Genomic DNA, 22,024 nt, shown 5'->3' with positions numbered 1-22,024 from the left:
TCTATATTTTGCTGCATTGCTGTAAGAGTTTGATTGTTTTCAGGGTTATAGTGAAATCAGGAAGTTGAATAATCATCACTCCTCCTCATCCCATCAATTAAATGCAGAGAATATTTTTCTTTTTTTTAAGTACTGTATATAATTATAGCACAATATTATATCAGTGCTGTGCGGAGGTAGATAAAGTTGTTGCATTGTTGTGTTTGCAGATAACACTTTTTACTACTTCTAATGTAAGAAATATAATTAGTGTGATCTATTTTGACACAAGGTAAAAAAAATGGTCTTATATTGGACTTTTGTCTGGATTTTCAGACCTCAAATAATGCAAAGAAAACAAGTTCATATTCATAAAGTTTTAAGAGTTCAGAAATAATCAATATTTGGTGGAATAATCCTGCTGGTTTTTAATCACAGTTTTAATTTCATGCATCTTGGCATCATGTTCTCCTCCACCAGTCTTACACACTGCTTTTGGATAACTTTATGCTGCTTTACTCCTGGTGTAAAAATTCAAGCAGTTCAGTTTGGTGGTTTGATGGTTTGTGATCATCCATCTTCCTCTTGATTATATTCCAGAGCTTTATAATTTGGTAAAATCAAAGAAACTCATCCTCAATGGACACATTTAGTACGTTCAGACAGCCATGAATAAAATCAGGTTTGATCCACATTGAGCAAAACATCGGATTTGAGTCGCTTCAGTCTGGTAATGTGAACGTAGCCTAAGTGGAAATTAATATCCATGTAATTCTACAAAAAAAGTATGTGCAGTATATTAGAAAATGAATGTAATAAAACAGCTTTGTGTTGAGTCATAATGTAAACATGTTCGTAATGAAAAAATCATGAATAAAATTCACCTTCACTTCCTGTGCTCATCATTATGCAGTGGGTTCAGGGCACTGAGTATTTGTTTAGAGCACAGGGTTTAGTGTTTAAGCAACTGAGAAAAACTGTAAAACAATCTAATGAGGCAGAACTTGATATCAAAAATACACTTTTATTAAAAATACACTTTTTAATAAAAAGAATAAATCATTTTTTCTCAATTGATTGACCGTGACAATCTTTGTACTCTAAAAACCAAAAATAAAATACATCTACAATCCCCACGGCCTAGCAACACTACACACAAACACACACTATACACACACACACACACACACAATACACACTATACACACACCATACACAAAATACACACACACTATACACACACACACACAATACACACACAATACACACACACAATACACACACACAACACACACACACACTATACACACACACACACAATACACACACAATACACACACACAATACACACACAATACACACACACAATACACACACACAACACACACACACACTATACACACACACACACTATACACACACACACACACACAATACACACTATACACACACCATACACAAAATACACACACACTATACACACACACACACACACAATACACACTATACACACACCATACACAAAATACACACACACTATACACACACACTACACAACACACACAACACACACACATGCAATAGTGGGGAGGAATAACTTAGACCCCTTTTTATTTAGGTGTATTTTAGCAAGCACAAAACAAGCTGATGAGTTTTACTGGATCCACCAAAAAAAAAGAAAGAAAAGCAGCTCAAACTACCAGGAAACAGCTATTTACCGTTAGTAGACACTTCAACAGAAAACAACAAATAAAACTGACAACCCATAATGCTTTGGAAAACACACAAAAAATAGCTATAAATGTAAATTAACAGAATAAAGCAAATAAAAAAACACAAAATACAAACTTCACAGTAATTTATACATGAAAAAATAGGACTCATTACTTACGATAAATACCTAATTCCAACGTTAGTATTGATAGTATCGATACTGTAAATCGATCCGCCCACCCCTACTGCGTACAAGCAGAAGAAGATACTGTAGAGAGGATTCCAGAATATAAAACCAGTAACGTATTGCTGATGTCACTTCTGTTCTCTTCAATCTGAACACCTGAAAAAACACAAACTACAAATGAAGTAAAAGACAATAATCAGGGACAAATAAAGACAATTAGTGGTGCACTCTGAATCAATCAATTAAACATTTAACTGAACTTCGTTGACCTTCTGTAAAAAACACTGACGAAATCACCAACAAAAACAGTAACCCCTCGAAGGAAAAGCTCAGTGCTGTTTTTTTTTACCGCGGTCACGCCATCTGCACTTAGAAAACGCTCGGTCGCGCTATCCACACAGAAAACTGGAGTGCGCGTCTAAACCGTGTTTTACTGTAGCAGCGTGCACAGCGCACCCGGAGGAGCGGAGACTGGCGCTTCTCGTGCAGAGACTTAAAATGGAACAGAAACGAGTTTTACACCTAAATAAACATGATTTAACGAGGTCTAATCCACAAATATACACCAGAAAGACCACTTCTTATCTGTAGTGTTATTAAATAAGCAAATCAAATTGTTATAAAATCACAGCCCTAAATTCTTAAAGATCTTATTCTCATGTATCCCAGATATATGTTTGAAGTGATATTACTGTATCATGTTTGAGTAATTGAATACCAAAACTATCTATTCGGTTTTGTATAAAAGGGATTTTGGAGTGCTATAAAACCAAAAAAATCTAATTCTTCTTAAATCAGAACATGAAATCCTTAAATAATACCTTCCATACTATTAATGTCATGCATGTATACTTATTGTACAGTATCATTTTGGAGTAAATGAATACCAAACTTAGGAAAAATGTATATTCGGTTGTGCATAAACCAGATTTCGGTGTCCTATAAAACCTTAAAATCAAATTGTTATCCAATGAAACCAAGAAAGTCTTGAAGAACACATTCCATTCTATTAATGACATGAGTAACAAGTGATATTACTGTATCATTCTGGAGTAATTGAATACCAAACATAGGAAAAACGTCTATTCGGTTGTGCATATACCACATTTCAGAGTCCTATAGAACCAGTAAATCAAATTGTTATCCAATGCCACTAATAAGGTCTTGAAAAACACATTCTATACTATTAATGTTATGGGTATCAAGTCATATTACTGTATCATTTTGGAATAATTGAATACCAAACATAGGAAAAATGTCTATTCGTTTGTGCATAAACCAAATCCTATAAAACCAGCAAATCAAATTGTTGTCTAATAAAACCAAAACAGTCTTGAAGAAAATATTCCAATCTACCAAGAACATTAGTCACAAGTGATATTACTGTGTCATTTTTGAGTAATTGGATAGCAAATTTAGAAAAAAATGCCTGTTCAGTTGTGCATAAACCAGATTTTGGAGTCCTATAAACCATCAAATCAAATTGTTATCCAATGGAACCAAGTCCTTCTTGATAAACACATTCCATACTAGTTTTATAGGACCCCGAAATCTGGTTTATTCACAACCGAATAGACATTTGGTATCCAATTAATCCAAAATTATACAGTAATATCACTTGTTAAATATTAAAAAAATATTTAACACGCGAAAAATTTCTATTCGGTTGTGCATAAACCAGATTTTAAGGTCCCATAAAACCAGCAAATTAAATTGTTATCCAATGCCACCAAGACATTCTTGAAAATCACATTCCATACTATCATTGACATGAGTAACAAATGATATTACTGTATCATTCTGGAGTAATTGAATACCAAACTTAGGAAAAATGTCTATTCGATTGTGCATACTTTTTTAGAGTCCTAAAAAAAACAGTAAATCAAATTGTTATAAAATGCCACCAAGACAGCCTTAAAGAACACATTCCATACTAGTAAGGATATGAATAACAAAGGATATTACTGTATCATTTTGGAGTAATTGGATACCAAGCTTAGGAAAAATGTCTATTTTCTTTTGCATAAACCAGATTTTAAGGTCATATAAAACCTGCAAATCAAATTGTTATCCAATGCTACCAAGACTACCTTAAGAAACACATTCCTTACTATTAATGACGTGAGTAACAAAGGATATTACTGTATCATTTTGGATTAATTGGATACCAAATTTAGGAATAAATGTCTATTCGGTTGTGCAAAAACCTGATTTCGGAGTCCTACAAAACCAGCAAATCAAATTGTTATCCAATGCCACCAAGACTGTCTTGAAGAACACATGTCATACTATTAATGACATGAGTGAAAAGTCATATTACTGTATTATTTTGGAGTAATAGAATACCAAACTTAGGAAAAATGTCTATTCAGTTGTGATAAACCACATTTTGGAGTCCTATAAAACCAGCAAATCAAATTGTTATCCAATGCAACTAATAACGTCTTGAAAACCACATTCTATACTATTATTGACATGAGTATCAAGTGATATTACTTTATCATTTTGGAGTAATTGAATACCAAACTTAGAAAAAATGTTTATTCGATTGTGCATAAACCAGATTTCTGAGTCCTAGAAAACCAGCAAATCAAATTGTTATCCAATGGCACTAACAAAGGCTTGGAAAACACATTCTATACTATTAATAACATATGTATCAAGTGATTTTACTGTACCATTTTGGAGTAATTAAATATCAAACATACGAAAAATGTTAATTCACTTTTGCACAAACCAGATTTCAGAGTCCTATAAAACCAGCAAGTCAAATTGTTATCCAATGCCACCGAGACAGCCTTAAAGAAGACATTCCATACTATGCATGACATGAGTATCAAGTGATTTTACTGTATCATTTTGGAGTAATTGGATACCAAACTTGGAAAAAATGTCTATTCAGTTGTGCATAAACCACATTTCAGAGTCCTATAAAACCAGCAAATCAAATTGTTATCCAATGTGACTGAGACACTCTTGAAGAACACATTACATACTATTAGTGACGTGAGTAACAAAGGATATTACTGTATCATTTTGGAGTAATTGGATACCAAACTTAGGAAAAAATTCTATTTGTTTGTGCATAAACTAGATTTGGGAGTCCTATAAAACCAGCAAATCAAATTGTTATCCAATGTGACTGAGACACTCTTGAAGAACACATTACATACTATTAGTGATGTGAGTAACAAAGGATATTACTGTATCATTTTGGAGTAATTGGATACCAAACTTAGGAAAAAAATATATTTGTTTGTGCATAAACTAGATTTGGGAGTCCTATAAAACCAGCAAATCAAATTGTTATCCAATGCCACTGAGATAGCCTTAAAGAAGACATTTCATACTATGCATGACATGAGTAACAAAGAATATTATTGTTTCATTTTGGAGTAATTGGATACCAAACCTAGGAAAAATGTATATTCGGTTGTTCATAAACCAGATTTCGGAGTCCTATAAAACCAGCAAATCAAATTGTTATCCAATGATACTAACAAAGTCTTGAAGAACACATTCTATACTATTATTGTCATGAGTATCAAGTGATATTACTGTATCATTTTGGATTAATTGGATACCAAACTTAGAATAAATGTTTATTCGGTTGTGCATAAACCAGATTTTAAGGTCCCATAAAACCAGCAAATCAAATTTTTATCCAATTCCACTGAGACAGTCTTGCAGAACACATTCCATACTATTATTGACATGAGTAACAAGTGATATTACTGTATAATTTTGGATTAATTGGATACCAAATGTCTATTCGGTTGTGAATAAACCAGATTTCGGGGTCCTATAAAACTAGTATGGAATGTGTTTATCAAGAAGGACTTGGTTCCATTGGATAACAATTTGATTTGATGGTTTATAGGACTCCAAAATCTGGTTTATGCACAACTGAACAGGCATTTTTTTCTAAATTTGCTATCCAATTACTCAAAAATGACACAGTAATATCACTTGTGACTAATGTTCTTGGTAGATTGGAATATTTTCTTCAAGACTGTTTTGGTTTTATTAGACAACAATTTGATTTGCTGGTTTTATAGGATTTGGTTTATGCACAAACGAATAGACATTTTTCCTATGTTCGGTATTCAATTATTCCAAAATTAAACAGTTATATCACTTGTTACTCATGTCACTAATGGTATGGAATGTGTTCTTCAAGACTTTGTTAGTGCCATTGGATAACAATTTGATTTGCTGGTTTTATAGGACTCTGAAATGTGGTTTATGCACAACCGAATAGACATTTTTCCAAGTTTGGTATCCAATTACTCCAAAATGATACAGTAAAATCACTTGATACTCTTGTCAATAATAGTATAGCATGAGTTCTTCAAGACTTTGTTAGTGACATTGGATAACAATTTGATTTGTTGGTTTTATAGGACTCTGAAATGTGGTTTATGCACAACCGAATAGACATTTTTTCCAAGTTTGGTATCCAATTACTCCAAAATGATACAGTAAAATCACTTGATACTCATGTCAATAATAGTATAGAATGTGTTCTTCAGGAATTTGTTAGTGCCATTGGATAACAATTTGACTTGCTGGTTTTATAGGACTCTGAAATGTGGTTTATGCACAACCGAATAGACATTTTTCCTAAGTTTGGTATCTAATTACTCCAAAATGATACAGTAAAATCACTTGACACTCATGTCAATAATACTATGGAATGTGTTCTTCAAGACTTTGTTAGTGCCATTGGATAACAATTTGACTTGCTGGTTTTATAGGACTCTGAAATGTGGTTTATGCACAACCGAATAGACATTTTTTCCAAGTTTGGTATCCAATTACTCCAAAATGATACAGTAAAATCACTTGATACTCATGTCAATAATAGTATAGAATGTGTTCTTCAGGACTTTGTTAGTGACATTGGATAACAATTTGACTTGCTGGTTTTATAGGACTCTGAAATGTGGTTTATGCACAACCGAATAGACATTTTTTCCAAGTTTGGTATCCAATTATTTCAAAATGATAGAGTAAAATCACTTGATACTCATGTCAATAATAGTATAGAATGTGCTTTTCAAGACTTTATCAGTGGCATTGGATAACAATTTGATTTAATGGTTTGTAGGACTCTGAAATCTGGTTTATACAGAAGTGAATCAACATTTTTCATATGTTTGATAGATAATTACTCCAAAATGGTAAAGTAAAATCACTTGATACTTATGTTATTAATAGTATAGAATGTGTTTTTCAAGACTGTCTCGGTGGCATTGGATAACAATTTGATTTGCTGGTTTTATGCGACCTTAAAATCTGGTTTATACACAACCGAATAGACATTTTTTCTAAGTTTGGTATCCAATTATTTCAAAATGATACAGTAAAATCACTTGATACTCATGTCAATAATAGTATAGAATGTGTTCTTCAAGACTTTGTTAGTGTCATTGGATAACAATTTGATTTGCTGGTTTTATAGGACTCTGAAATGTGGTTTATGCACAACCGAATAGACATTTTTTCCAAGTTTGGTATCCAATTACTCCAAAATGATACAGTAAAATCACTTGATACTCATGTCAATAATAGTATAGCCTGTGTTCTTCAAGACTTTGTTAGTGCCATTAGATAACAATTTGATTTACTGGTTTTATGGGACTCCGAAATCTGGTTTATGCACAACCAAATAGACATTTTTCCAAGTTTGGTATCCAATTATTTCAAAATGATACTGTAAAATCACTTGATACTCATGTCAATAATAGTATAGAATGTGTTCTTCAAGACTTTGTTAGTGTCATTGGATAACAATTTGATTTGCTGGTTTTATAGGACTCTGAAATGTGGTTTATGCCCAACCAAATATACATTTTTTCCAAGTTTGGTATCCAATTACTCCAAAATGATACAGTAAAATCACTTGATACTCATGTCAATAATAGTGTATCATGTGTTCTTCAAGACTTTGTTAGTGACATTGGATAACAATTTGATTTGCTGGTTTTATGGGACTCCGAAATCTGGTTTATGCACAACCGAATAGACATTTTTCCAAGTTTGGTATCCAATTATTTCAAAATGATACAGTAAAATCACTTGATACTCATGTCAATAATAGTATAGAATGTGTTCTTCAAGACTTTGTTAGTGTCATTGGATAACAATTTGATTTGCTGGTTTTATAGGACTCTGAAATGTGGTTTATGCACAACCGAATAGACATTTTTTCCAAGTTTGGTATCCAATTACTCCAAAATGATACAGTAAAATCACTTGATACTCATGTCAAAAATAGTATAGCATGTGTTCTTCAAGACTTTGTTAGTGCCATTGGATAACAATTTGATTTGCTGGTTTTATGGGACTCCGAAATCTGGTTTATGCACAACCAAATAGACGTTTTTCCAAGTTTGGTATCCAATTATTTCAAAATGATACAGTAAAATCACTTGATACTCATGTCAATAATAGTATAGAATGTGTTCTTCAAGACTTTGTCAGTGCCATTGGATAACAATTTGATTCGAAGGTTTTATAGGACACCGAAATCTGGTTTATGCACAACCGAATATACATTTTTCCTAAGTTTGGTATTCATTTACTCCAAAATGATACTGTACAATAAGTATACATGCATGACATTAATAGTATGGAAGGTATTATTTAAGGATTTCATGTTCTGATTTAAGAAGAATTAGATTTTTTTGGTTTTATAGCACTCCAAAATCCCTTTTATACAAAACCGAATAGATAGTTTTGGTATTCAATTACTCAAACATGATACAGTAATATCACTTCAAACATATATCTGGGATACATGAAAATAAGATCTTTAAGAATTTAGGGCTGTGATTTTATAACAATTTGATTTGCTTATTTAATAACACTCCAAACCTTTTCAAAACGTTACACTGTTCTACAGATAAGAAGTGGTCTTTCTGGTGTATATTTGTGGATTAGACCTCGTTAAATCATGTTTATTTAGGTGTAAAACTCGTTTCTGTTCCATTTTAAGTCTCTGCACGAGAAGCGCCAGTCTCCGCTCCTCCGGGTGCGCTGTGCACGCTGCTACAGTAAAACACGGTTTAGACGCGCACTCCAGTTTTCTGTGTGGATAGCGCGACCGAGCGTTTTCTAAGTGCAGATGGCGTGACCGCGGTGTTTTTTTTAGAATTCATATTAACGTGCCTCCAGTTCCTCTCCAGTCCAGCAGGGGCGCTAATTCTGTAACTGCGTTTCTCTAAATATAAGCAGAAGAAGATCCGCAGTGTTTCTGTAGAGAATCAGGATCTGCTGCAGGTAAATAAATATAATATAATTTATACAGAGAATTCTGTTTATATACTGTTTATACTCATACATTTCCAAAAGTCATATTTACCTATACTTGCAGTGGTGAAAGTTAAGAATGGTCCCTCTCACATGGTATTGGATCTGTTGTGGGCAATTAATAATAAATTAAATACAAAAACATAAAATAACATTTCAGAATGCTCTGGTGAAAATAAAGACTCTCTCTTAATGCTGGTGGGATTAGGATTTATATACCACATTTATATCACATATTTGCAGAACTGATGCTTAAATGAGAAATGATGCTTAATCTGTGTCTCTGCTAAAACTTAATCAGAAGTCATCACAATATAACATGTAATATAATATAATATAACATAACAACCAAACTAGTAATACTAGTATTAATACTAGTGTTCCTAGTCAATTAAATTACACTAGAAAAAAAATACTAATCATGTGTATCTGAACTGAACTACATACACGCCCCCTCCAAACAAAGAGTGTTTATTGATTGGATACTAACCGAGAGCGGGAGTGGCTTGATGTTTGCTGTTAGCTAATCTGTGTGCAGATTTTAGGCTGATTTTACCTATTTTTCCTGTCAATTTGGCTATCCAATCGTCCCACTCCTTTGTGCGTCCCCATCACTATTGGCGCCTGAATCATTGGCTAAGCAGCCAGTGCGCTCGGAGGAAAGCACAGCGATTCGGTTCCGATAATTCCACTTGTGCTCCCTCTGATTGCCGGCAGCTGATGGCAAGCTGCATGAACGGGATTCGAACCTGTGACCTCCCACTCATATTGGCAGCGCATTAGACTGCTGGACCACTCCTGGCACCCTGATTAAGTCTGTTTGAGTGAACTTCTCAGACAGAGGACTTGGTCTTGTCCACAGTGTCCACATCCAACTCACCCAGAGACCGAGACAAGTCCGAGTCCAAACAAGGTTTAGTCTAAGACGAGACGAAGTACGGAATCGAGTACTATAAAACTACCAGATGCATCTTCAAAAGAAACTTCTATTATTATTTAACTGAATTGGCTACATTTAGCAATATTAATCTTTAATTTTATTTATTTATTTATTTTTGCTTTTCTCTTTCAGGTCGGATGTATAGGGTGCTGTTCTCCCCAAACACATTCAATAAAACCAACAAGAGGAATCTAAATTTGTCCTACTGTTTAATTCTGAGGTTAAATGCAGGAATATGATGTCTGTAAAATTCACCACGCAAAGATCTTCTTCTTCTACTCCCCACATAAATTCATCTCCCAACAGAACTCAAACTCAACAGATTACAGAAAGAGGGAAATCTCTGCAGTGTTCAGAGTGCGGCAAGAGTTTCAGACGACAGGAAAATCTCAGAGTACACCTCCGAATTCATACTGGAGAGAAACCGTATCAGTGCTCAGAGTGCGGGAAGAGCTTTAATCAGCAGAGTACTCTCCGAATACACCGGCGCGTTCACACCGGAGAGAAACCGTATCAGTGTTCAGACTGCGGAAAGAGTTTTAATCAGCAGAGTAATCTTCAGGAACACCGGTCTGTTCACACCGGAGAAAAAACGTATCACTGCTCGGACTGCGGGCGGAGCTTTTCTCAACAGAGTACTCTCCAAAAACACCAGCGCGTTCACACCGGGGATAAACCGTATTACTGCACAGAGTGCGGGCGGAGCTTTTCACAGCAGAGTAATCTCCAAGATCACCAGCGCGTTCACACCGGGGATAAACCGTATCGGTGCTCAGAGTGCGGGAAGTGTTTTACTCAACAGCAGCATCTCCGAAAACACCAGCGAATTCATACTGGAGAGAAACCGTATCAGTGTTCAGACTGCGGGAGGAGCTTTACTAGACAACACCACCTTCAAAAACACCAGAGAATTCATACTGGAGAGAAACCATAACATCACTCAGCGCTGGAGGAGATCCAGCTGTTGAGATTTAAGGTGTTTGACTGGAATAAAACTGTTTATTTATTTTTATTTGTTTATTTTCTCTACTCTGTTTAGAAAAAACTACCTGCTGGACATTTTAAAATAAATAAAAGTAAAAGCAGAATTAAAAGAATGTCGTTTTCTTTTTATTTTCTAAAAAAGTACTACACTACACTGTTGTTTGTTTTATTGTGATGCTGATTATGTGTGAATAATTATGAATTGGTGTAAAAAAGAGCCTGAAACATCTGGAGATACAGAAAAGTTCAGAGGTGAACAGTGTTTTAGACAGTAGAGATAATACTAAATACTATAATATTAAATTTTATCTTACATAAGAACTGAACCCAGATCAGTTGTGAGGATTACCTGCCCCCACATTACCACGCTGAACATCACTTACCCTGATTCTGTGCCTCAGAATTAGATCCTCTACATTAATATCTCTATATTACATAATGTATTACTTCATTTAAGATGTTTTATGATCCTGAGTAATTGAGTATCTGTCCACAGGTCATTTAATCATATTCTATTCTTACAGAAATGTATTACAACAAACACATTAGCATAATTACACACTTACCTGCAAACAACACAGATTTATATTACTGAAAATATACACACATTCACACACAAAACACTTTTTCAGCAAATTTAATCATTGAACTCAAATTGTTTTTTATTATTATTATTTTATAAATGTTATTGCTGCTTACTATTTAAAAATCTTAATCTGCGATATGTTTTTTTTTTTTTAAGTATTTTCATTTTTCCTGTGGCTCTGGGCTACAGTGAAAATCATCAGGGAGAATGCTCTGAAGAGATTGGACCACAAAGGACTTCGAATATGACGATTTTTGTTGGACCTGGCAACCCTGACCCAAACCCAGAACAGGAATTAGGGGACTGCGGACTGGAGCTTCTGTAGATCTGGAGGAGAATTCACACTGAAACTCTTATTTTTATATCCCAGCTATATTTTCTAATAATCCCCACCTGGTGTATTCTATCGTTTTCATTCAAATATTACAAAAATAACACTTTTTACATTTTTACCAAAATTGCCAAAATACGTTAGTCTATACTATTACCTTTCAATGGTATTTTCGACCATATATATATATATATATATTTTTTTTTTTTCAAGGAATATGACTCAGTTTAACGTGCAAGTGTCTGGGCCTTTGATCCTTTTCATTTAAATATGGGGAAAAAACTTTCACTAAAATTCACCAAATTACAAAAGGCTATACTATTACCCTTTAAACTGTTTTTTAAAAATATTTTATTTTTAATGAAAAATTACTTGAATTAACATAAAAGTGCATGAGCATGGTGTTTTCTATCCAGATTCATTTAAATACGCCAAAATAAACATTTTACATTTTCCACCACAATTACATAAGGCTACTATTTCCTTTAAAGTGATTTCGGACCATTCTTCAAATTCTTTATATTTCATGAAAAATGACTAAAATTGATGTGAAAATGCCTGGGTATGATGTAATCTATCCAGTTTCATTCAAATATACCAAACATACAAAAAACATGTTAATATTGGTGTATCAAGTTTATTTTACCTTTACACACTGGTTACACTGAACAGATTCAATATCTCAGAGTATTTTAATCCCACAATACACAGAAAATCAGGAAAGTTTACATTTGCGTGTAATATGGTGAATTATCAGAGGAGGCACTAAGGCTACGTTCACATTATAATCCATGTTGCTTAAATCTAATTTTTTGCTCAGATCAGATTGGTGTATCTTGTCGGTTCACATTCAGTGTAAATGTAAGTGATCTGTATCTGTGTGTAATGTGAACACAGAATCTGTTCCTGAATCGTCTCACATGCTGCACATTGATACCTGTATAAACGCCTCCTTCTTCACCAACAACAAAACCCCTCATATTAGAGAGAGGAGAGACTCGTAGCTTTATAAAGGGAAATGGATGAGTTAGCAGCTCATATGTGGAGCATCTTTTGCTGGAGTGGAGAGTAAACAGCTGCTCTGAAGTTCATGCTCAGCTCCAGGAGGTGAAAAAAGGACAGGAGGTTTGCTTTTGCTGTTTTTTGCAGCTATAACTGCACAGCTGCACCAAGAGATGCAGTGTGGGTACGAGAGAGAAGCACATAGCGCTAATGCTAATGCGTAAAAGAGCAAAAAGACGCATGAATTCAGATTTGTCCGTTTACATTCATGTCACATGAGTGTGGATCTGATATGTATCTGATTTTAAAAAATAGCCACAAAAAAAATTAGATTCAAGTCACTTCAGCCTGGTAATGTGAACGCAGCCTTGGATGATCCTTTAATGGTCGGGCGCTTCTGTGCATTATATTTTGCATTCCTGTTCCAGTTCTACCAACAAAAAAAGCTAGATTTTTTAGCTAAGCTGCGCAGTGTGGTGATTAAATAACACACAGATATTTAGTGATTTTGTTGGGGGGTGTGTCTCTGTCTTACATAATAATTTAAGTTGCCTGGATAAACCAGGCATTATAACCCCCCTTTATTAGAACCAATTTCGTGACCCCAGGTTAAAAACCCCTGCATTAATTAATGCTGTTTCACAGACTTGATGCCCAATTTCTCAAAAATCAGCAGAAGTTTATTGAGGTGAAATGCCAGTGCTCCTATTCCTTAAAGCATTTAAAAAATACATATTGTATGTATTAATATATTAAGTTTCTTGTGTTTTGACACTCTACTTTATGGAGTGAATTTTGTGCCAAAAGTTTTACGTAAAAAAATAAAATCCACAATCAAAATTTTAAGAATCAAAAGTAAAACATGTATGTTGCAAATTCAAAAGAGAAAAAATATATATCAAATATATATATTTAAATATACTTGGTTATTTTATTATTCTTTGCACTTATTTGAAAATTATTTTAGTTTGGATTTTGCCAGTCTTTGCTTTCATTTTTGGATTTTTTTGGATTTTCTGTGGATTTTTGTGGATTTTGCTGCTAAAGACTTTTGCTTCTGGAATCTCTCCTTTGCTTCTGCTTCATTTTTTTGGTTCTGATTTTTGGCACACTTTTCACGGGTGGGCGGGGCTTAGAAGAAGGCGTTCCCCTTTAATCTCTATTGGTCACCTACTCTGAACCCTCGTCTGAGACAGACCACGCCCACCCGCCAGCTTCAAGCGCTCTTCCAAACAAGGCAGAGCGAACGGGGTTCAGCTCACAGCAGCACCAGCAGGTACTTTTCCAATTAAATTTCATACAGACGTTATGTTTAATGTTATATTTCTTTTTTAAGTAAGTGTTTAACTCTATTAAGATGCTCATGTTAGCGGGGTGTGCTAAATATCCATGCTTAAATTATACTAGTTAGTTAGTGAACACTAACCTACCTAGTCAGTGAGTTAGCTAGGTTACCTAGGTCATCTGGTCAGTGAGTTAGTGGGTTAGCTAAGCTAGTTAGGTTACCTAGTCAGTGAGCTAGTGGGTTAGCTAAGCTAGTTAGGTTACCTAGTCAGTGAGCTAGTGGGTTAGCTAAGCTAGTTATTATGCCCCAGGGTAAAGCCAAGTAAGTGCTGGTTAAGGTTAACTAGCTAACTCACTGACTAGGTAACCTAACTAGCTTAGCTAACCCACTAACTCACTGACCAGATGACCTAGGTAAACTAGCTAACTCACTGACTAGGTAGGTTAGTGTTCACTAACTAACTAGTATAATTTAAGCATGGATATTTAGCACACCCCGCTAACATGAGCATCTTAATAGAGTTAAACACTTACTTAAAAAAGAAATATAACATTAAACATAACGTCTGTATGAAATTTAATTGGAAAAGTACCTGCTGGTGCTGCTGTGAGCTGAACCCCGTTCGCTCCGCCATGTTTGGAAGAGCGCTTGAAGCTGGCGGGGTGGGCGTGGTCTGTCTCAGACGAGGGTTCAGGGTAGGTGACCAATAGAGATTAAAGGGGAACGCCTTCTTCTAAGCCCCGCCCACCCGTGAAAAGTGTGCCAAAAATCAGAACCAAAAAAATGAAGCAGAAGCAAAGGAGAGATTCCAGAAGCAAAAGTCTTTAGCAGCAAAATCCACAAAAATCCACAGAAAATCCAAAAAATCCAAAAATGAAAGCAAAGACTGGCAAAATCCAAACTAAAATAATTTTCAAATAAGTGCAAAGAATAATAAAATAACCAAGTATATTTAAATATATATATTTGATATATATATTTTTTCTCTTTTGAATTTGCAACATACATGTTTTACTTTTGATTCTTAAAATTTTGATTGTGGATTTAATTTTTTTACGTAAAACTTTTGGCACAAAATTCACTCCATACTACTTAACATTTCCCTCTAAACCCATTTAGCTTTGAAGTTGATCCAGAATAAATGATCCAGTGTAGAGAAAAAAAAAAAACTTTTTCCACACTAATGTGGTTTATTTCCAGTGTGAACACGCTGGTGTGATATAAGACTACTCTTATAGGCAAAACATTCTCCGCAGTCTGAGCAGAGATACGGTTTCTCTCCGTTGTGAATGCGCTGGTGTCGTTGGAGATTACTCTGATGAGTAAAACTTTCTCCACATTCGGTGCAGAAATAGGGTTTTTCTCCAGTGTGAACGCGCTGGTGTTCTTGGAGGTGACTCTGCCTATTAAAACTCTTTCCGCACTCTAAGCAGTGAAACGCTTTCTCTCCGGTGTGAATTCGCTGGTGTAGATTGAGACTGCTCTGTTGGGTAAAACTCTTTCCACAGTCTGAACAGTAATACGGTTTCTCTCCAGTATGAATTCTCTGGTGTTTTCTGAGGCAGTTCCTCTCTCTGAAGCTCTTTCCGCACTCGGTGCAGTAGAACGGTCTCTCTCCGGTATGAATTCGCTGATGTGATCTGAGAATACTCTGTTGGGTAAAACTCCTCCCACATTCGGAGCAGTGATACGGTTTTTCTCCAGTATGAATTCTCTGGTGTGTTTGGAGATAACTCTGTGTGGTAAAGCTCTTCCCGCACTCTGAACACTGATACGGTTTCTCTCCGGTATGAATTCTCTGGTGTTGTTGGAGATGACTCTGTTGATTGAAGCTCTTCTCACACACTGAGCAGTAATACGGTTTCTCTCCAGTATGAATTCTCTGGTGTCTCCGGAGAAGACTCTGTCGAGAGAAACTGTTTCCACACTCTGAACACCTGAAAGATCTCAGATTATCTGTAATATTTTCTTCAGGTATGAAAGATGGAGTGATGAGCTGAGTAGAAGAGGATGTTTCCTCAGATTTGAAGGTTTCAGGCTCCATATCCTGTGATTTATCACCAGTTTTAAAATAAATATTTGGAGGTGTGTTTAGAAGTGATCAAGGAATCAAATTTTAATCCTATAGGTGGATCTGAGCATCAGGCGTTCAACAGGAAGTCTTTTCCATCCTAAAACAGAAAATGGAAAAAAATAGTAAACAACAAAAATGTATTAAATTTAAGCAGATCCTTTAGCCCTCCTGTTTTGTTCCGGGTCAATCTGACCCCTTTTAAAGTTTGAAGATCTAGAAAAAATGGTTAAAAGTAGCGCTATTATACCGCTATTAAAACATACTACAGATGTTGCTAGCTAAACAAATACAGCAGAACTGATAAACAACATACAGTTAGTTCTCTACAGCTAATCAAATAAACAATATTAAATTATACACAGCTAGTTAGCTAGGCCAGATTAGTTGCATTCTCAAAACACAGATATAACTAGTACAGGCCACACAGCTACAGTAAGCTATAGCTAATCAAATATACTAAATTATATAATACAACACATACAGTTCACTAGAAAATAAAACACACACAAATCAACTGACACGCACAGCTATAGTTAGTCAGGGTTGCTAATCTAATACACAAATTAAATTAGCCACAGAGTGATCTACAGCTGACCAAATTCACACAAATTATCTAATAACAGCTACAGATCTCTATTAACACTAAACTAAAACAACCAGAACTACTATAGTTAGCCACAGAAGCTACACAAATTAAAATAACACACAGCTACAGTTAGCTAGCCGGCTAATCACATATCCAAAGCTTAAACTAATACTGCAGAGACAGTTGGCTACATATTAAAAACAGATATAACTAATACAGGACACACAGTTACTATAGCTAATCAAATATACTAAATTATATCATACAAAACATACAGTCCACATGAAAATGAAACAAACACACTAACCATCTAAAACAAAAACTATATTTCTCTATTAACTCTTAACTAAACAATCAGCACTAATATTACTACAGTTAGCCAGGGAAGCTAATCTAAATAATTTAGCTAAGCTAAATAACACACCGCTATTGTTAGCTAGCTATAGCTAATCAAATCCACTGCATTGTAAGTAGCTTTGGACAAAAGCGTCTGCCAAATGTAATGTAAATTATACACAGCTAGGTTAGCTACCTATTTAATCACATATCCAAAGCTAAAGCTAATACTACAGAGACAGTTACATACTCTAAACACAGATATAACTAATACAGAGCACACAGATACTATAGCTAATCAAACATACTAAAATATATAATACAAAACATACATAAAATCAACACAAATCATCTAAAATAACAGCTACAGTTTTCTATTCGTTATTTTTTTTTTTAAATAAACTTAGCTAGGACAGCTAATCTAATCCCTTGTTGTAGAAAAGAAAATGAAAGGTGGGTCAACACCCACCTCTCGTGCGGGGTACAACTTCCCTGCGTGTTCGTTTGATAGAGAGAGAGTCAGACAGGTGGAGTGAAGTTGAAAGCAAACCAAGTATTTATTACACAGAACTGGATCCAGGAGAACATACAAAAACGGTTATCAGCCGTCCCAGTATAAGTTCTGACCCCCCTCTGATCTGACTCCATGTTTATACCCCAAATGACGTGAAACCTGCTGATGAGGCGTTGCTAAAATCATCTCATGTTAGTATGTGTAATTTCACGTGTTAGTGTTCAAGTTTCACAGGTCTGACCGGACCACTAGTGTTTGGCCTTGACTGTGTCCAGTCAGACAGTGTGATATTGTTCCAGTAATTAGACAGTGCCTTCCTCCTCCCGCTTTGGTAGGTGAAGGACTTTGCACGCACAGAGAGAAAGGCCACACTGTTCGTCCCGTAGTCTCCTTTGTATCAATTTAGTTCATCCAGAGTGCACTAGCTGATGATTGATGGTCGTTAGTCAGAAACATGCAGTAAACAAAATGCTTCAAGCATGAGCTACACAAGTCTCACAATAGATCTCATATGTTATATGTTAATGTGTTAGTAGCACGTGGTTAGACCGCCATACAATAGACCCTATGTGTTAGTAAACGCCTTATGTATCGTGTGGGTTAATTTGTCATAATAGAGTCTGTGTCAGTCACATGCCTGATCAAACAATGTTTATCTATATATGTAAAGAATATACTGTGATTATTGGTTAATCTTCTATATAAATGCGTGTAAAATACACTGTGAGTAAAAATGATCAAATGTAAGGTGAGTATTGGTTATGCATATAGAATACAAGGTTTCACACAATGATTATGTAATTATAGATACTAAGATAAGTAATCATAACTGAAAGATATTTGTCAATACACCCAAAGTATAATAAACAGTTACTCTTCACCCTACAATAAAAGAACACACAGCTACAGTTAGCTAGCTGGCTAATCACATATCCAAAGCTAACATTAATAATTTACACATTAACTTACACATTCATTTAACTAACACACAGTTATTATCTACAGCTGATTAAATAAATATTTACCATCAAAAATAACAGCTACAGTTTTCTATTCATTGTTATTTATTTTTTAAAATAAATTTAGCTAGGAAAGCTAATCTAATCCCTACAATAAAATAACAGAGCTACAGTTAGCTACCTGGCTAATCATTAATATAGCTAACACAGGGCACACACTTATCTACAGCAGATTAAATATTAATATCTTAATAAATACAGCTACAGATCTCTATTAACACCCAAGTAAACAACTAGCACTACTAAAGTAAACCAGGGAAGCTAATCTAATACACAGATTAAATTAGCTACCTGGCTAATCACTAATATAACTAAACAGGGCACACAGTTATTTACAGCTGATCAAATAAATATTAACCATCTAATATAAAACATCTACAGATCTCTATTAACACCCAAATAAACAACCAGCACTGCTGTAGTTAACCAGGGAAGATAATCTAGTTAAAACACAAACTAAACAGCACAAAGCTAGTTAGCTAATCTATAGCTAATCAGATCCCCAGCATTAAATTATACACAGCTACAGTTAGCTAGTTGGCTAAAATTACAGCTACTCTTCTGTATTAACACTCAACTAAACAACCAGCTTTACTATAATAAGCCAGGGAAGATAATCTAATATACAAAATTAAATGATCTACCTGGCTAATCCCTAATATAACCAACACACAGTGATCTACAGCTGATTAAATAAACACTAATCCATTTAATAACAGCTACAGTTCTCTATTAAATACTAACTAAACAACCAGCACTAACTTACTAAACTAAGCCAGGGAAGATAATCTAATACACAGAATTAAAATAACACACAGCTACAGTTAACTAGCTGGCTAATCACATATCCAAAACTAAAATTAATATTTCAGAGACACACTAATATAACTAACACACAGTTACTACATCTGATAAAATAAACAATAACCCTTTAAAATAACAACTACAGTTAGCTACATATAGCTAATCAAATCCACAGCATTCAATTATACACACATATTCAAAGCTAAAGCTAATACTGCAGAGACAGTTACATACTCTAAACACACATATAACAAATACAGGACACACAGATACTATAGCTAATCAAACATACAAAAATATATAACTTAATACAAAACATAGTTCACTAGAAAATTAAATAAACACAACTCATCTATAACAACAGCTACAGTATATATATATATATATATATATATATATATATATATATATATATATATATATATATATATATAATTTAGCTAGGAAGATAATCTAATTTACATTAAAATAAGAGACGAGCTATATCAGCTATATCTGGCTAATCCCTAATATATCTAACACACAGTTACTACAGCTGATCAAATAAACATAACAGCTACAGTTCTCTATTAAAAACTAACTAAACAACCAGCACTAACTTACTAAACACATGATTTAAAAAATACTATAAACACCAGAAAATACATAATATACGTAATATACAGTTAAATTCACACAGAGCCGCCACATAATCAAACATTATACAGTATAATCAATACTACAGTTAAATCTAAATACTCTACTGAACCCTTCTATCTTCTACAGGTTATTAAAAACAGTTTATAATCAGTATAAATTATATATTATAGTTATTTACCTGCAGCAGATCCTGATTCTCTACAGAAACACTGCGGATCTTCTTCTGATCCGCTTTAGAGAAGCTCAGTTCCAGAATCAGCGCCCCCTGGAGTTCAGGAGAACTTCCTCCCAGATCAGATCAGATACTCACCTGTAATTTACCTGTTCAACAGCCTCACTCTGACCCACACCACACCTGTTAATACCTGCTCTACACCTGATACATCCTGTTAAATCCTATTAAATCTAGTTCATCCCAAAAGAGCCCATGGTGATCTACTCCTGCATCAAAAAAACTCCTGCAAAAAAAATAAAAATAATAAAAAGTGACATTATAATATATAAGTTTAAAATGTGAAACTCATGTATTATATAGATGTATTAAACACAGAGTGATCTATTTTAAACGTTTATTTATTTTATTGTTGATGACTATGGCTTACAGCCAATGAAAACCCAAAAATCAGCGTCTCAGAAAATGTATGTATCTCTGCATCTCTACAGTGGATCAACACCAGCAGATGACAGACATGTCTCTCCAAACCATCACTGATTGGTGGAAACTTCACACTAGACCTCGAGCAGTTTGGACTGTGTGTCTCTCCACTCTTCCTCCAGACTCTGATCCCTTGATTTACTTTAAATGAAATGTAGAATTTACTGATGATCAGTGATGGTTTGGAGAGACATGTCTGTCATCTGCTGGTGTTGATCCACTGTGTTTTATTATCAAGTCTAAAGTCAGTGCAGTTTTGTTTTCCCACAAAATCTTACAGCACTTCATATCTTACAGCTTCCCTCTGCTACTGACAACTTTCATAGAGATTTCATTTTCCAGCAGGATTTGGCACACTGCCCACAGTGCCAAATGTATCAATTGGTCTTATATAATATTAAAATTTTCTAAAAACATTTTTCTGATTTCAATTATTTCCTGAATTTAGATAATCCCAAATAAAGAAATAAAGTGATTCTGGTATCAGAGGTTTAGGGATTGATTGATGGAGTGTTTCTCTGTATTGGTTATTGATCGGTGTGTGGTTTCGAAGATTGTGTATTTTCTGTACGTGTCTGTGTGTGTTATTGTAAAGTGTATTTTCTGTATTGGTTATTGATCGGTGTGTTACTGTGGTGTGTGTTTCTTTGTATTGGTTATTGATCGGTGTGTTACTGTGGTGTGTGTTTCTTTGTATTGGTTATTGATCGGTGTGTTACTGTGGTGTGTGTTTCTCTGTATTGGTTATTGATCGGTGTGTTACTGTGGTGTGTGTTTCTTTGTATTGGTTATTGATCGGTGTGTTACTGTGGTGTGTGTTTCTTTGTATTGGTTATTGATCGGTGTGTATTTTTGTGCAGTGTGTATTTTCTGTACGTGTCTGTGTGTGTTATTGTAAAGTGTATTTTCTGTCTTGGTTATTGATCGGTGTGTTACTGTGGTGTGTGTTTCTCTGTATTGGTTATTGATCGGTGTGTTACTGTGGTGTGTGTTTCTCTGTATTGGTTATTGATCGGTGTGTATTTTTGTGCAGTGTGTATTTTCTGTATGTGTCTGTGTGTGTTATGAGTCAGTGC

At 34.6% G+C, this 22,024-nt stretch overlaps 2 protein-coding genes and 1 long non-coding RNA gene across 5 annotated transcripts in view; 1 reads left to right on the top strand and 2 right to left on the bottom strand.

Moving 5' to 3' along the window:
• Positions 1 to 11,224, top strand: part of LOC103022226 (gastrula zinc finger protein XlCGF7.1) — a 70,920-nt gene extending 59,696 nt beyond the window's left edge. The window contains exon 2 of one of the 3 annotated variants that reach the window (XM_022665480.2): positions 10,266 to 11,224. In XM_022665480.2, coding sequence (XP_022521201.2) covers positions 10,369 to 11,067 — 699 coding nt within the window. In that variant the 5' untranslated portion in view covers positions 10,266 to 10,368 and the 3' untranslated portion in view covers positions 11,068 to 11,224. The remainder of the gene's footprint in view (positions 1 to 10,265) is intronic. The other 2 variants (XM_049482664.1, XM_049482663.1) reach the window with 2 other exon arrangements.
• LOC125803921 (uncharacterized) lies at positions 1,581 to 10,269 on the bottom strand. The gene is made up of 3 exons (XR_007440356.1): positions 9,750 to 10,269; positions 9,246 to 9,298; positions 1,581 to 2,035 (listed from the first exon to the last, which is right to left on the bottom strand). It is a non-coding gene; the product is annotated as an uncharacterized LOC125803921 (long non-coding RNA).
• Positions 11,225 to 15,411: 4,187 nt separating the features above from the next.
• LOC111191216 (gastrula zinc finger protein XlCGF7.1-like) lies at positions 15,412 to 20,572 on the bottom strand. Its single transcript, XM_049482657.1, has 2 exons — positions 20,472 to 20,572; positions 15,412 to 16,492 (listed from the first exon to the last, which is right to left on the bottom strand). The coding sequence occupies exon 2, from the start codon at positions 16,363 to 16,365 to the stop codon at positions 15,502 to 15,504; it is 864 nt and encodes a 287-aa protein (XP_049338614.1). The 5' UTR covers positions 16,366 to 16,492; positions 20,472 to 20,572; the 3' UTR covers positions 15,412 to 15,501.
• Positions 20,573 to 22,024: the final 1,452 nt, after the last annotated feature.

This window comes from Astyanax mexicanus, chromosome 8 (genome assembly GCF_023375975.1).
Source record: "Astyanax mexicanus isolate ESR-SI-001 chromosome 8, AstMex3_surface, whole genome shotgun sequence".
Classification (NCBI taxonomy): domain Eukaryota; kingdom Metazoa; phylum Chordata; class Actinopteri; order Characiformes; family Acestrorhamphidae; genus Astyanax; species Astyanax mexicanus.
Note: the sequence above shows the minus strand (reverse complement) of the source record. Positions and strands in the feature narration are given on the sequence as shown.